The 15158-nt window shown below is 40.6% G+C and overlaps 1 protein-coding gene across 4 annotated transcripts in view; it reads right to left on the bottom strand.

Annotated features, from left to right (window-relative positions):
- LOC130274080 (lipoxygenase homology domain-containing protein 1-like) overlaps nucleotides 1-15158 on the bottom strand; it is a 316463-nt gene that overhangs the window by 216364 nt on the left and 84941 nt on the right. For all 4 annotated transcript variants that reach the window (XM_056521934.1, XM_056521930.1, XM_056521931.1 and 1 more), the window contains 3 exons: nucleotides 12230-12411; nucleotides 4762-4969; nucleotides 4020-4174 (listed from right to left, as the gene is read on the bottom strand). In XM_056521934.1, the coding sequence (XP_056377909.1) occupies nucleotides 4020-4174; nucleotides 4762-4969; nucleotides 12230-12411 (545 nt within the window). The remainder of the gene's footprint in view (nucleotides 1-4019; nucleotides 4175-4761; nucleotides 4970-12229; nucleotides 12412-15158) is intronic.

Below are 15158 nucleotides of genomic sequence, written 5' to 3'. Positions count from 1 at the left end.
CAGATACCTAGATGTTCGAATGTTATTGAGGAATGACTAAACCAAAGGGAGGACAAAAAGCCAGACTCAAAGGGGTGGTGACCAGTGACATAGAGGAGTGGGAGGAGAAAGGCGGGGCTTATAGGAAGATTGACAGAACAGCCTGGGTGTACTGAAACACAGCCACATTAAATTGAAGAAACAACATATCTACTGTTTAAACTTGAATGTGTTTATAGTGCCTGCATACACAATGTGATATACCTATACATTCTACATTGAATTTATTTGAATACCATCAATTTTGAGTGGATAACTTTATAATGATAATTTAGTGTCACACGAAGATGCTGATTGTCTTAAACTCATAAGGTAAAAAATTCAAGAGCCATGATAGGACATCAGAAAATCCATGGTTGATGCTGAGTTATAAATGTAAGTTTGTTCCAAGTAATTTAAAGATGTAATACATAAGACAGGATATATGGTGACCACACGCAGAATGAAGTTCTACTACAATTAAGCACTCGATCTGAGCTGGTGGTTCAGAGAAGTAGAGTTGAAGGTATTCACTGAGATGTGTAAGATATCTGAAGGTATGACACGATGAGTATGGGTACACTTTAATTACCGCCCACAAGTATGGGCCTATTGGAGTAAAAGTGTTCTTGAATCCTTGAGCGAACCAATCTGTAGTTTGTAATTCAAGTGTTCAAAGTCTGAGAGCGGCCAGAGAAAGTGGCCATCGTAAAGATCAGAGCCACATGAAGGAAACAACCCTAGAAGCCAAGGGGACTAAATGGTGAAGGAGGCTGCAAAGGCTGCAGTGCTCTTGTCTGGTTAGGTCTCTTGCAGGAACAAGCTATGCATGCTGAGAGAGACCAATGGAAGAAGAAAGAGGTGGTACAGGGCAAAGACGGCATCTAGAGAGTTGGTAAGAAAATGTATGTGCCAGCAGTCTTGTACCCCATGGTAACATATATGACCCCATACACTAAGCAAATGGGAGCTATGTGTGTAGAAATGTCCGTACATTGGGTGGCCTCAGGATTCAACAATGCAGAAAGAAGGTTTGTACAGATGTCATAATTTACATCTGACATGTGACCTAGGTAAAACAATAAAGGTACCTGACCAACACACTCCATAATTATCTTACCTGTTTCAGAGAATATGAGTAGACTTCATCTAACTGCCTGGGGTAGGCCAATATGATTGTACTGATCCCTAACCATAGATACAGTAAAGAATACAATTAAGAACCTTTTGTAAAATTGTACCCAGTTCAGATTCTATAATTGTCACCCATTTCTTCAAAACCTATGCAAGAAATAAGTGAGGAAAGAGACGCTTTCATATGATGATCCCGTATAGATGTATCTCTGATAACTGTTAAATCTATGTCTGTACATAACCATGGTTGTTCCAAAGGGAAAGATAATTACAACGGATTGTTAGGATGTGGCGTTGTATGAGGAGAATCAGTGGGTGAACATGTACAAATAGCGGGATGCAATAAGTATTTCAGTGGGTGATAATGTTATAAAGAAAAAGAATACTTGGTGTAAGATTATGGAAAGGATAGACCTAGCTAGCGGGATGAGTAAATGGTAACTATCGTAAAGTATGGGATACTTGGGGATATGAAGCTTATAATCCGATTAGAAGGGAATTGAACTGGAGAATGCACATTCGTCAAGACATGTCTGCCCATACGCACTTCCATTACCAAACCTACAAAGGAACCCAAACCACACTCTAGAAGTAAACGTGCAGCCCCTGCTGGGAGTCTTGATCCCTTTGTGTATATTGATGTTATAGGAGTCCCTAGGGGGTCCTAGATGAGTTTAAAACTATAGGTCAAGTAAAAAGCCGGAGTTGAGTCAATAATATCCCAGATTTCCATTAGTAAGATTAATTATCTCTATTATAACCAACAGAGATTAATACATTTCTTTGTAAATGCTCTTAAAGGACAGGCCGAACAACTAAGAGCCACATCCGCTATAACATTCCAAAATGGTACGGCATTAGTTATGATGTATGGTGTAAGAGGAAAAAGGGGGGGTATGTAAAATGTTTGGGGAGACATGTTACATATATATTGTACAACAAAAGAAGAAGGGCTCAACCAGTACATAGCATCAATATAGCAAGGGGTGCTACTTACAGCAAGAAAAGCACAATATCTTACTAAGAGAAAGCAAACTGCATATAGTGCACACCCAAAGTAAATATAAGTTATAAATAAGCTTTATTTGTAGAAACCAAGTACAAAAGGGAGACACAAACATCTAAAAGAAGTGTTGCATATATATATATCTCAGCCAAGATAGGGCCAGTAAAATAACTATACTTATAATTCTGATAATCTTGGTTTGTTGCGTGTTGTGTTTTGCCTTGCCTAAAGAAGAAGTGTGAGACGAGCATTGAGAATGCCAAGCCAGTGAGGACGAAGGTGGACTTTGAGATTACAGATGAAGCCTATACCCCATTACAGAGCTTCAATACCATCTATAACGGCAGTGACCCATAGGGACAGCATCTGACTTCATATGTGTAAAGTCTGAGGCTAAGGGGATCCATGGACAATCCATGGGTCGTCTAAAGTACAGTGAAGCGTTCGAGAAAACACATTGGGGCAGATGAGTTAGGAAGATGGAAATTAGGGAAAGGGAAAATTGTCATTTTAGGGGGGATTGTGATGTATATGTGTGTATATATACATTTTATATACTGTATATGTAAAAGGCCCATTTAGGATGAGGACTCCATGCTTCTCTGTTACTTGTCCACCCCTCCCCCATCTGCTCTCTCCTATCTCGCCCAAACCATCGTGTAGAGGAAGCTTCTGGCCATAAGGACAATGCTCCTCCCCCATTCTACTCTCTGTTATTTGCTCACTCCCTGAATGCTAGAACATCCCACTAGTGAGGGTGGGAACTTATGTTAATTACAAAGGTAATATAAGCTTGAACTATTTGAAATAAAGCTCAGTGACGAGCACACAGAACTTTGAAGAATTTTAAACTGACAATGGCTCCGTTTGATTTACTTTGGTATACTTCGGTATATAGATTCTGTATACGGATTTGGCGTAAGATAGTTACAAGAGCACTGATAAAATCCATGTCACCTCTTATTGTCTTTAATGGGATTCTGCTGCACCGTGCATACGGCAGAATTTCCATGGCGCAAATTCAAATTCCTGATTCTGAATGAACACAGTCATACTTGTAGCGGAGCCATCTATGGAGATGGCGCATATCTGATCGGCCTACAAGCAACTCAGTCGTTGCCCACAGCGGGACAAATTCTCTGCCCAGAGATATTCCAGGTAAAGATAACATAGTGTGAATGTAGCCTTAGGATTGTTGGCAGGTCTACAACATTACACGCTTACAGGAGCAAAAACATTTTGAATAATGTTGACTACAGAATAAAGAAATTAAAACTAAGGGCACACATGGTGTTCATGCTCAGAAATGTAAAGTGTGTTATAAGTGTGGCCCCTTGGCGCTCATCTCGTAAACTATTGAGAGGTAATGTCATGTAACTTTGGAGGGTTCAATTCAAGACTTTATTTACAATTGATCACTTGCGTGATCACTAATACCCTATTTTTCCCATCCAATAACTAAAGATTAAGGGTTAAAACTTAACTTTTATTCCTATTTGCCTATAATTAGAGTTAAAATTCAACAGGCGGTCTCTATATAGTGTTCTCTACCACATGCATCTACATGTTAATGTTATGCCCTGATATTTGCGGCTGCAGGCCGCTATTAGGCAACCATGTTTTAGAAATTGCACTGTTGTAATTTTAAAATCTTATACACATTCCCCCCCGCAAGTGATCAATTGTAAATAAAGTAATGTAACACATGGATGGCCCAGGTGCACAACAGCAAGAGGAGCTCTTTGTAAATGACTCTCACAGTGAATCATTAAAAGTGTTGGATCTACTGTACTTCTATAAAAAATATGATAATTATTTTATTACATAACCAGCCCAAATAATACTGTCCCTGACAATTTACCTGTCCTTTGGTAAAAGAAATGACATCAGAATCAGGTGCATTTAGGACTCTTTTTCCTGTGTCTCCATGTTCTCCAGCAATGCAGATGTACATTCGTCCGGTGCACCGTCCAGCCATTTGATCTCCAGTGTGCACAGAAATGGTGTATTCCACCACTGGAAATAATAACCATGCATGTTTTCATTAAATGCAATTTCACACTAAATGAATGTGTAATGGGAAAATGAAAAAAGCTAATATTCACTAGTGTTGCTCACGAATATTCGCAATTCGAATATTATTCGCGAATATCGCATATTCGCGAATTCGCGAATTTCGCGAATATAGCGCTATATATTCGTAATTACGAATATTCGTTTTTGTTTTTTTAGTTTTTTTTTTTTTTCACAGTACACATCACAGTGATCACCCCTCTCTGCTTCCAGCTTGTGTGGTGTAAAGAAGGCTCTAATACCACTGTGTGAGACTGGCGTGCGAAAATTCGCATATGCGAAACTTCGCATATGCGAAAATTAGCATATGCGCATTTTCACATATGCGAATTTTTGCATGTGCTAATTTTGTATATGCTAATATTCACATATGTTAATTTTCGCATACGCGAAGTTTCGCATATGCGAAAATAAAACGAGAATATAACGAATATGCGAATATTCGCGAATATATGACGAATATTCGTCCATATATTCGCGAATATTCGCGAATTCGAATATGGCCTATGCCGCTCAACACTAATATTCACCTGGAAATGGATCCTCATATGGATACATTGCAGGGATTTCCACACATTTATCCTCATTAGGCCTTATCCAGAGCTGAAAATTGAACCACATCTCCTGATTCGTCACTGTGTGTTTCATATGTATGGAGGATAAATACCATGATGTGAACACCTGTGCATGCGACCAGGAAACCTGAACCTTATAGATGGTGCCCACTTGTAGTTCATCCTAAAATAAAAGTATAAAAATGAAAGGTTACTATAGTAATCCCTATGATAAATGCTAACTGAATATGCTTTTACAACTAGGCCGTGCAACATGTGAAAGGTCTCATATATCACATTAAAATGAGTATATCATACATAATTAAATTACTGTTGTTATTTTTTTTAACCCCTAACCAACTCACAATTTTTGGTAACAGCCCCATTAACTATACATTAGGCAGCTATAGTCACTATGCAGAGCTTAGCCTAGTGCACAGCTCCCAAACAAAAAGCCCAACACATGGTCAATCACAAAATGGTAATCCCAGGATCAGAGAGACTAAGCATTGCAGGTGATTAACCAAATATTAATACCAAATACAGCAAAACTTCTCCAAAAGACCACAGCTTTGCGAAGACCACCCCCTTACCAAAACCAGATTTTCTGTGATAGATTTATAGTTCCTCATATAGTATACACTCTTGGAAAAGACCAGCCCCCTAGAAAAAAAACATTTTGTGCAATTTTGGTAATCTTAAAGGGGTACTTCACTGCCCCAGCATTCGGAACATTTTGTTCTGAACTCTGGGTGCGGGCTGCAGGGGCTGTGATGTCATGGCCACGCCCCTCGTGATGTCACATCCCGCGCCCTCAATGCAAGTCTATGCCAGGGGGCATGGTGACTGCAGCAACTCCTCCCATTGAGACTTGCACTGAGAGGGTGCGGCATGGCATCACGAGGGGGCATGGCTACGACTACATGACCCCCACAGCCCGCACCCAATGTACGGAACAAAATCTTCCGAACGCTGGGGCAGTGGAGTACCCCTTCAAAGAGATTTTGCCATATGTGGACTGGCTAAGTAGAGCAGGTACCCATGAAGCTCTCCCTATTTTAACCCCTTCCCGCAGAATGACATATATATATGTCATGATGTGCTGGTACTTCGCGCATCATGACGTTTATAAAAGCCATTCAGTTAACCGGGCGATGCACAGCATTGCACAGGTTAACTGGCAGCAGTCACGCTGTTACCAGTGGGGGACAACTTCTGCAAGCCCCCCCAGGACCATCTTTGGATGGTCCTGGTCAGCGATCACTGTGATTGGTCCCTGTGGACCAATCACAGTGATCGCTGACTGGGGGGTTAAATTTTAGGCAGAAGTCGGGCAGAGCGGGGGGAAGAGGATCCCGAAAGCTGCAGGGGGCTGCGGCACATACCGGTGGGGATGGCGTGACATTAAGGACTGGGGACTGGCGGAAGGCACACGTGGAGGTGGCAGGCAAGTGGAAGCAGCAGTGAAGATCGCCTTAAAGTGATATTCACTGCTGCTTCTAGGAGTTTCAAAACTACAACTCCCAGCATGCCCAGACAGTCCAGGCATGCTAGGAGTTGTAGTTCTGTAACATTTGGCACCTTAGATGTTGACGTACTACAACTCCCAGCATGTCTGGGCAGTCTGGGCATGCTTGGAGTTGAAGTTTTGCAACAGTTGGAGGCACACGGGTTGGGAGACACTGAGTTAGAAAACAATGTTTCCCAACCAGTGTGCGTTCAGTTGTTGGAAAGCTACAACTCCCAGCATGCCCAGACAGCCAAAGGGCATCCTGGGAGTTTTAGTTTTGCAACAACTGGAGGAGAACAGCTGGGAGACCGCTAAGTAGTGGTGTCCAAACTGTAGCCCTCCAGATGTTGCAAAACTTCAACTCCAAGCATGCCCAGACTGCCGAGGCATGCTGGGAGTTGTAGTTTGTCAACATCTGAAGGGCCAGATGTTACAAAACTAGAACTCCCAGCATGCCTGGACTGTCTGGGTACGCTGGGAGTTGTAGTTTTGCAACATCTGGAATAGCACAGATTGAAGACCACTGCACAGTGGTCCCCAAACTGCGGCCCTCCAGATGTTGCAAAACTACAACTCCCAGCATGCATGGACAGCCAAAGGGCATGCTGGCAGTTGTAGTTTTGCAACAGCTCGAGGTTTGCCCCGCCCCCCCCATGTGAATGTACAGGGTACATTCATATGGGCGGGTTTACAGCTCAAACTCCCAGCGGGAAACTCGCTGTGAACCCGCCCATGTGAATGTACCATAAAAACACTACACTACACTATGCAAAATAAAAAGTAAAACACTACATATACAAATACCCCTACACAGTCCCCCCCCCCCCAATAAAAATGAAAAACATCAGGTACAGCACTGTTTCCAATACAGAGCATCCAGCTGTTGCAAAACAACAATTCCCAGTATTGCCGGACAGCCATTGACTGTCCTTCCAGGCTGGGAGCTTTGCAACAGCTGGAGGCACCCTGTTTGGGAATCACTGGTGTAGAATACCCCTATGTCCACCCCCATGCAAATCCTTAATTCTTTCTCTAAAAGCCAAATGACACTCCTTCTCTTCTGAGCCCTGTAGTTCTCCTGCAGAGCACTTTACATCCACATGTGGGGTATTTATATACTCAGAAGAAATGGGGTTACACATTTTGGGAGGCTTTTTTCCTATTACCTCTTGTGAAAATGAAAAATTTGGGATAACACCAGCATTTTTGTGAAAAAATAAAATGTTTTCATCTTCAACGAAAATTCTTCAAACACCTGTGGGTAGTTAAGGCTCACTATACTCCTTGTTAAGTTCCGTGGGGGGTGTAGTTTCCTAAATGGGGTCAGATGTGGATGTTTTTTTTTTTTGCGTTTATGTCAGAATTGCTGTAACGATCAGCCACCCCTGTGCAAATCAGCTCAAATGTACATGGCGCTCTCACTCCTGAGCCTTGCTGTGCGCCCGCAGAGCATTTTACGTCCACATATGGGGTATTTCCGTACTTAGGAGAAATTTTTCCTTTTTCCCTTTTACCTTTTGTGAAAATAAAAAGTATGGGGCAACACCAGCAAGTTACTGTAAAAAATGTAACATTTGCCTAACAAATAAAAAAATTTAAAAATTGCCTAACAAATTTTGGGGGCTTTTCTCCTTTTACCCTTTATGAAAAGGTAAAGTTGGGGTCCACTCCAGCATGTTATTGTAAATTTTTTTTAAATTTTTTACAGTAACTTGCTGGTGTTGCCCCATACTTTTTATTTTCACAAAAGGTAAAAGGAAAAAAAGGAAAAATTTCTCCTGAGTACGGAAATACCTCATATGTGGACGTAAAATGCTCTGCGGGTGCACAACAATGCTCAGGAGTGAGAGCGCCATGTACATTTGAGCTGATTTGCACAGGGGTGGCTGATCATTACAGCAATTGTGATATAAACGCAAAAAAAAAAACACCCACATGTGACCCCATTTAGGAAACTACACCCCTCACGGAACTTAACAAGGAGTATAGTGAGCCTTAACTACCCACAGGTGTTTGAAGAATTTTCGTTCAAGATTAACATTTTTTATTTTTCCACTAAAATGCGGGTGTTATCCCAAATTTTTCATTTTCACAAGGGGTAATAGGAAAAAAGCCTCCCCAAATGTGTAACCCCATTTCTTCTGAGTATATAAATACCCCACATGTGGATGTAAAGTGCTCCGAGGGAGAACTACAGGGCTCAGAAGAGAAGGAGCGTCATTTGGCTTTTGGAGAAAGAATTTGGATGGAATTGAAGGTCATGTGCATTTAAAAAGCCCCCATGGTGCCAGAATGGTGGAACCCCCCCCCCCCCCCACATGTGACCCCATTTTGGAAACTACACCTCTCACAGAATTTAATAAGGGGTGCAGTGAGTATTTACACCCCACAGGTGTCTGACAGATTTTTGGAACAGTGGTCCATGAAAATGAAAAATGGAATTTTTCATTTGCACAGCCCTGTAAGTCCCTCACAACCCCTTTAACTTTATTCTAAGGGTTCAGAGGACAAAGATGATAACAAATTTATCTAGTTGTTGAAATAAATGAATAAAAAAATAAAAACATCTTTACGAGAAAAACATTTTAAAAGGAAATTCTTTCCATTTATTTTTCTCTTGACAGACTATTAGAAGGGCAACTATCAATCACATTTTATTACTAATATATATTTTTTTTAAGCCAAAGTGATAAAAGAATACAATAAATAAGGTGATTTTTTTTATTGTTCAGACTTTTACAGATGCATAAACAATGGCGTGAAGCCATGTACTATTCGGTGGGCTAAATAATGGTTTGCTTGATATTTGAGTTAAAAATGTTTTTGACAAAATAGCATGCTTTGGCATGTGTTGCACCCAAAGAAACAGGATGTGTTTTTATAGCATTTAATGCATTTTGTGTACAAATAAGACAAGAAAAGAATGCAGAAAATGAGCTGAAATAACTAACTTTCTCTACATTACAGTGAAAATTGCCTTAATATGGAAATAATCAAGCCCAGGGGTGTGGAAATTTATAAAAAAAACTACTTGTCCACTGGACTAAAATGGAGCAAAATCTACTTGTCCCTCATGACGATCCACTTGTCCGGGCCATTTTTCGCTTTTATGCTCTAATTTTTTCCTCCTCGCCCTATAATAGCCATAACTACCTACTATAAGGATACTTTATAATTTTTCAATAACATATTCTCTGAACCAAAAATATATATATATATATTTAGGGAAGGGAAATGGAAATAGTAAAAGATAATTTTTAAGATTTGGTGGTTTTCTTTTCTACGCCATTTACCTTGTGGTTGAGGTAACATGTTAGTTTTATACTTTATTACAGCAATACCAGATTTGTATCATTTACATCATGCTTTACTAACTCTGGATTTTTTCTAATTTTTTTTAATTGCCATTTTTTAACCCTTGTAGCTTTATTTTTTTTCCACATACCAGGCTGTATGAGGACTAATTTTTTGCGCCTAATCTGTTTTTTGTATCGGTACCATTTTGGTATTGATCTGACTTTTTAATCGCTTTTTAACTTTTTTTCTGGGATATTATAAAAATTGCAAATCTGTGGTTTGGTATTTTTTTTTACATTTACCGTACGGGATACATACTGTTATATTTTAATAGGTTGTACAATTACGCATAAAGCGATACCAAATATGTTTATTTTTATTATGTTTACATGTTTTTATATAGGAAAAGGGGGTGATGTGAACTTTTAACATGGAAGTGGTTAATGCAGCAGTCTTCAAACTGTGGCCCTCCAGATGCTGCAAAACTACAACTCCCAGCATGTCCGGACAGCCAACACTTTACTACACTTAGATTCCTCAGACAGATGAATAGAGTTCTATTGAACTCTATTAATCTGTGTGCTCTGTGATCCATTGATAGAGCCTGGTCCAGCCAGGCTCTATCAATGACAGAGCGGGACAGCAGGGAACAGAGGTAAGCCCTCCGGCTACCTCTATAGTGGATCTCCCCCGCTTTGACAGCGGCGATCTAAAGGGTTAATAGCCAGCGGTGGCGATCGCCGCATGCTGGCTATTAGCAGCAGCCCCCAGCTACTGAGAACAGCCGGGGGCTGCGGAGTATGGAGCGGGCAGGAGTCCGGAGCCCGCTCTATACATACTGCTGAGCGCCGCATGCATCTCCCCGTGCAGACGTGAGACCGCTCCTCCCCTCAGCAGCCCGCTCCATACAGACTGCAGAGGTCCGGGCGACTTGTCAGGTCCGGCCGGCCCTGCTTGCCTGAAGCCGGGCTAAGGGCTGGACAAATTCCCCTGCCCGGCACCCAAAACTGCATGTCCCGGGCGTCGGGCGATAGGAATTCCACATCCCTGAAGCCTAATGTTCATCCATGGAAAAGTGCATTCATAGTTTTATGGCTCTGGGCTGAATAGTTGCATGATGCGGTTACTAAGCAGTGCTTTTGGGCTTGCTTCTTATTGAAAAGTGAATCTAAAGAGGTTATCCATATGTCTTATTAGGTAATATTAAGCTGATAGGAGTGGTTCCTTTGTGGAGAATTCCCCTTTACTAATGCCTATTATTAACGTATGAATCTATGAGAGCTTCAGCTAAAATAAATGCATATTGATGGTCACTCTCTAAGGCCTTTTATATTCTTAAAGGGGTTCTCCCTTGTTTATACTGTTTTTTGTTATTATGTTTGCGTGTTATGTGTGTATAAGTATGTGTTTTTTTATGTGTGTTGTGATTATGTATATATGTATTTTCTTACCTGGCCCCTTTTTCTTCCAGCGGCTTGCTGTGTAACCTCGGCCTCCGCCATGTTGTGTTCGGTAAGTGAGATGTCGGGGGGGGGGGGGTGTTCTTGCTTCTGTCCTTCCTATCTTCTGATGTCCGAGGCGAATCTTTTCTTCCTGTTTCTTCCATGGCTAAGCGACGAATCTGCGGCCTCTTCCGGCGCATGCGCAGGTAGTTTTTTTTTTACCAATAAAGTTTTTTTTGTCTAATTGTCTAACAGCGTAGCGTACGTTAGATCTACGCTAATAGCGTAGCTTCGCGCAAGTGCAGACAGTTTGTCAATTAGACAAAAAAAACTTTATTGGTAAAAAAAAACTGCGCATGCGCCGGAAGAGGCCGCAGATTCCTCGCTGAGACACGGAAGAAAAAGGAAGAAAAGATTTGCCTCAGACGTCAGAAGATAGGAAGGACAGAAGCAAGAACACACCTCCCGACATCCCACTTACCGAACACAACATGGCGGAGGCCGAGGTTACACAGCAAGCCTCTGGAAGAAAAAGGGGCCAGCTTCCGGATCTTCACAAAAGGTAAGAAAATACATATATACATAATCACAACACACACATTAAAAAAAACATATACTTATACACACATAACACACAAACATAATAACAAAAAACTGTATAAACAAGGGAGAACCCCTTTAAACAATATACTGTGTCTATAGGAAAAGCTGACTGTAATAATTTCCACTGTGATCCCACAGTCCTACAGTCAAGGTATTCTTCTGATATGTAACTGGCATGTGAGAAGAGAATATTCTGTAGATGAAGTCTTGCGTGGGAAGAGGGGTCTTGTTTCGGCCTACTACTATGCGCACACTGGTAACTGCGCAATGATGTGCATACACCTAATTGGTTTTTAACAGGTTAAGGCTGCCTTATAAATGTAACACAATAGAATCCTGTTTTAGGGTATGGTGCAGCATATTTCACACTGCGCAAAATCTTCTGCGCAGTGGGAAATACGCTGAGTATTCTCCAATGAGAATACACACAGAAATTCCCCACCACAGCCCTGTGTGCAGTGAGGCTTGGAGGCAAGACCATGTGCCAGCATGACTGTGATGCGCTATTTCACGCTGCGTATGCGTTACTTGGGACTGAACCATTATGATGTTATATATGCAGTAATGTAAATTGTTTGTAAAGCATAATTACCTTGATCTGCAAAGTGTCCCCGTCAATTGTTACTTCCACGTAAGCCTTTCCGCCATTACCATAAAATGACAGAGAAAAACTATTCAGATTCTCCGCATTCTCAAATCCGGACCCAGAAATATCAATTATCCATGATCCACCATAATCAGCAATAGGTACCGGACTTTTTGATAATCTCTTGCCTTAAATATGAGAAAACCAAACAAAAAAGGCAGAAACGGAGGATGAAAATTATGAAATAGTAAATTAAAATATTACAGGTTAAGGCATTGTTCACACATTGTAAAATAAAAAGAAAAAAAAAACGATAGTAAAAATGGTATAAAAAAAACTGCAGATTTTTATTTTATTTAATATGGTGATCCGTTAAATTCTATAGAAAAGCTGCTGTCAGTGCACACTTCACACTTTAATGTTGGCATTACTGTCATTTTTAAAAACAATGGAGGTCATTTACTGACCCCCATTGAATGTGATCCCAACTGTTTTTTTTTCAGGTTTTTCGATCAAATTGCATCCCATGCTTCGTTTGCAACCAAAAATTTGCAACCAAATATTCCCAAAAAACTCACCAACTCTCCACTTTACTAAGAATACCCGAAAAAGGGGAATGGCCGTTGGGCAAAGGGGCGTGTCCCCAATAGTTTAGAAAAACCTGAGCTCTGAAAAACCTGACCGCTCAGAGCATGTGGAAAAATCACCAAATACAAGATGCTAACGTAAATACCATGAAAAAATACCTATCCAATCTTAAATGAGGGCCAATGTGTTCCATTAAAGTCTATGAAAAAGTGAAGTGTAGTTTTCTTAGTGGTTTTTTTCCCGACAGGCATTTTTCCATGGTATTTACTAATTTTACAACTGCTCTATGCTGTCAGGTTCAAAGTCCAGAGCTCAAATGCACCACATTTTATGTGGGAACATTAGTAAATTTGTTCAGGTTTTTTTTATCTAGGGTTTTTTGGAGACATACCCCCTTTTCCCTGATGGACAAGATCTTTTATGAATTTTTTGAGTAAAGTGGAGAGTCAGTAAGGTTTTTTGGATTTTTGGAAATTCTGGGCATAACACATGCGACACAAAAAAACCCTACAAAATCTACTCGGAAAAGCCCAAGGAAATGAGGCCCAATGGGTATTAAAAGCAGCAGCAGTAAAAACTGCTGCTTTTAATACCTATTTTACTGTTGTTTTTTCTTTTCATTTTACAACGTGTGAACCCAGCCTATGGTGTCGTGCACTAATGGTAACAATGGCGACAGTACTCAAAAACTGTTCTAGAAAAATCAATTCTATTATAAAGAAATATATTTGCTTTCATGCTAAATAGGTAACATGAAATAGCATAGTATTAGCAAATGAAGACATAGAGTAAAACTACAAACAACTAAGAAGGTGTTCCCAAGCTGGCTTTGAACTCTGCATAATTTTTATTTCTACGCAGTGGAACACATTTACAATGTAACTTTATGTCTGGGGGCTCCATGTCGCCTTGCATCTTAAGATGAGGTTGCCCAAACCAGAAAAACCCTTTAATGTGTAGCGTCACCATGGAGAATACTACTGCTGTGTGTAGAACATTGATTCAATAAATTATACACTATAGCGACAAATGCATTAGGACACATTACGTCTACAGTGTCCCATTCTACATCCATGAACATTTATAAGAAGATCTGGTCTGGAAGAATTTTTACCATACATCCACAAGAGCAGGGCCTGGCTAGCTATCTCCAATCTAGATCATACGATAGGTGTTCAACAGTGGTTGAGGTCAGGGTTCTGTTTGAGCCAGTCAAGTTCTTCCACAAGTTCCTATGGACCTTACTTTGTGCACTGGGGCGCAGTCATGCTGGAACAGAAAAGGACCAAACCCAAACTGTTCCCACAAAGTTGGAAGAAAGCAACAATGTCTTGGTATGCTAAAACATTGAGATTTCTCTTCATTGAAACTAAGTGGCCTGGGCCAACCCCTGAGAAACAACCACACATCCCTTCTCCACCAAACTTTTGAGCTGGCACAAAGCAGTCAGGCAGATAATGGTCTCCTGAGAGTCACCAAACCACTTTGCATTGTGTTTAGTAATGTAAGGCTTGCCTGCAGCTGCTCGGCTACTGAAACCCATGCCATAAAGCTCCTGGAGGGGTAAAGCTAATTTAATATCAAAGTTTTTAATTCTGTGCTTATGGAGTGTTAACAAATTTATACACCAAACACCACAGCAAATGTATGTGGTCTTCACCTTGTGGCTAAGTTGCTGTGGTTTAACACTTCTCCTTTTCAATAATGCCACTTACAGTTGATCATGGAAAATCTATAGGGAAGAAACTTCAGGGACTGATGTTTTGCAGTAGTGGTTCCCATTACAGTACCACACTGGAATTCAGTGAGCTCTACAATATTATCCATTCTTTCACAAATGTTTGTAAAGCAGACTGCATTGCTAGGGGATTCCTGTCACTTGTGACAATTGGACTTAATTAAACTCCTAAATTTGATGGCTAATATAAGTGTCCATATTGTGTATCATAAGATTCCTCTGTAATCATCTTGATGACCCATCATTGGTCTGCTCCATCAGAAAACAGCCATTTACAAAAAAGAGTTATTCCAAAAGAGTGATGACATAACATACTGTATGAAAAGGAGCCCAGCAGCTAGGGGTCCTTTTAGACAGGCTCGTGGGCTGTAGAACAGAGCGTAGATCTTGGTAATCAGCACTAGTTTTCTGAGCCTTCACAAGGCTTGATCAATCATGTCGTTGGGCTGCACAAATAATTCCCTTAAATATACCATTATTGACCTCTCTTACTCTATTTTCACAGGACAATGTGTGGCCGATAAGGATAATTTTTATTGGCCAAACAAAAAATGCAATCAGCCTAGGAAAGCTCTTTTACCTGATTATCGACCCATTATCTCCTTAAAA

Source organism: Hyla sarda, chromosome 5 (genome assembly GCF_029499605.1).
Source record: "Hyla sarda isolate aHylSar1 chromosome 5, aHylSar1.hap1, whole genome shotgun sequence".
Lineage (NCBI taxonomy): Eukaryota > Metazoa > Chordata > Amphibia > Anura > Hylidae > Hyla > Hyla sarda.
Note: the sequence above shows the minus strand (reverse complement) of the source record. Positions and strands in the feature narration are given on the sequence as shown.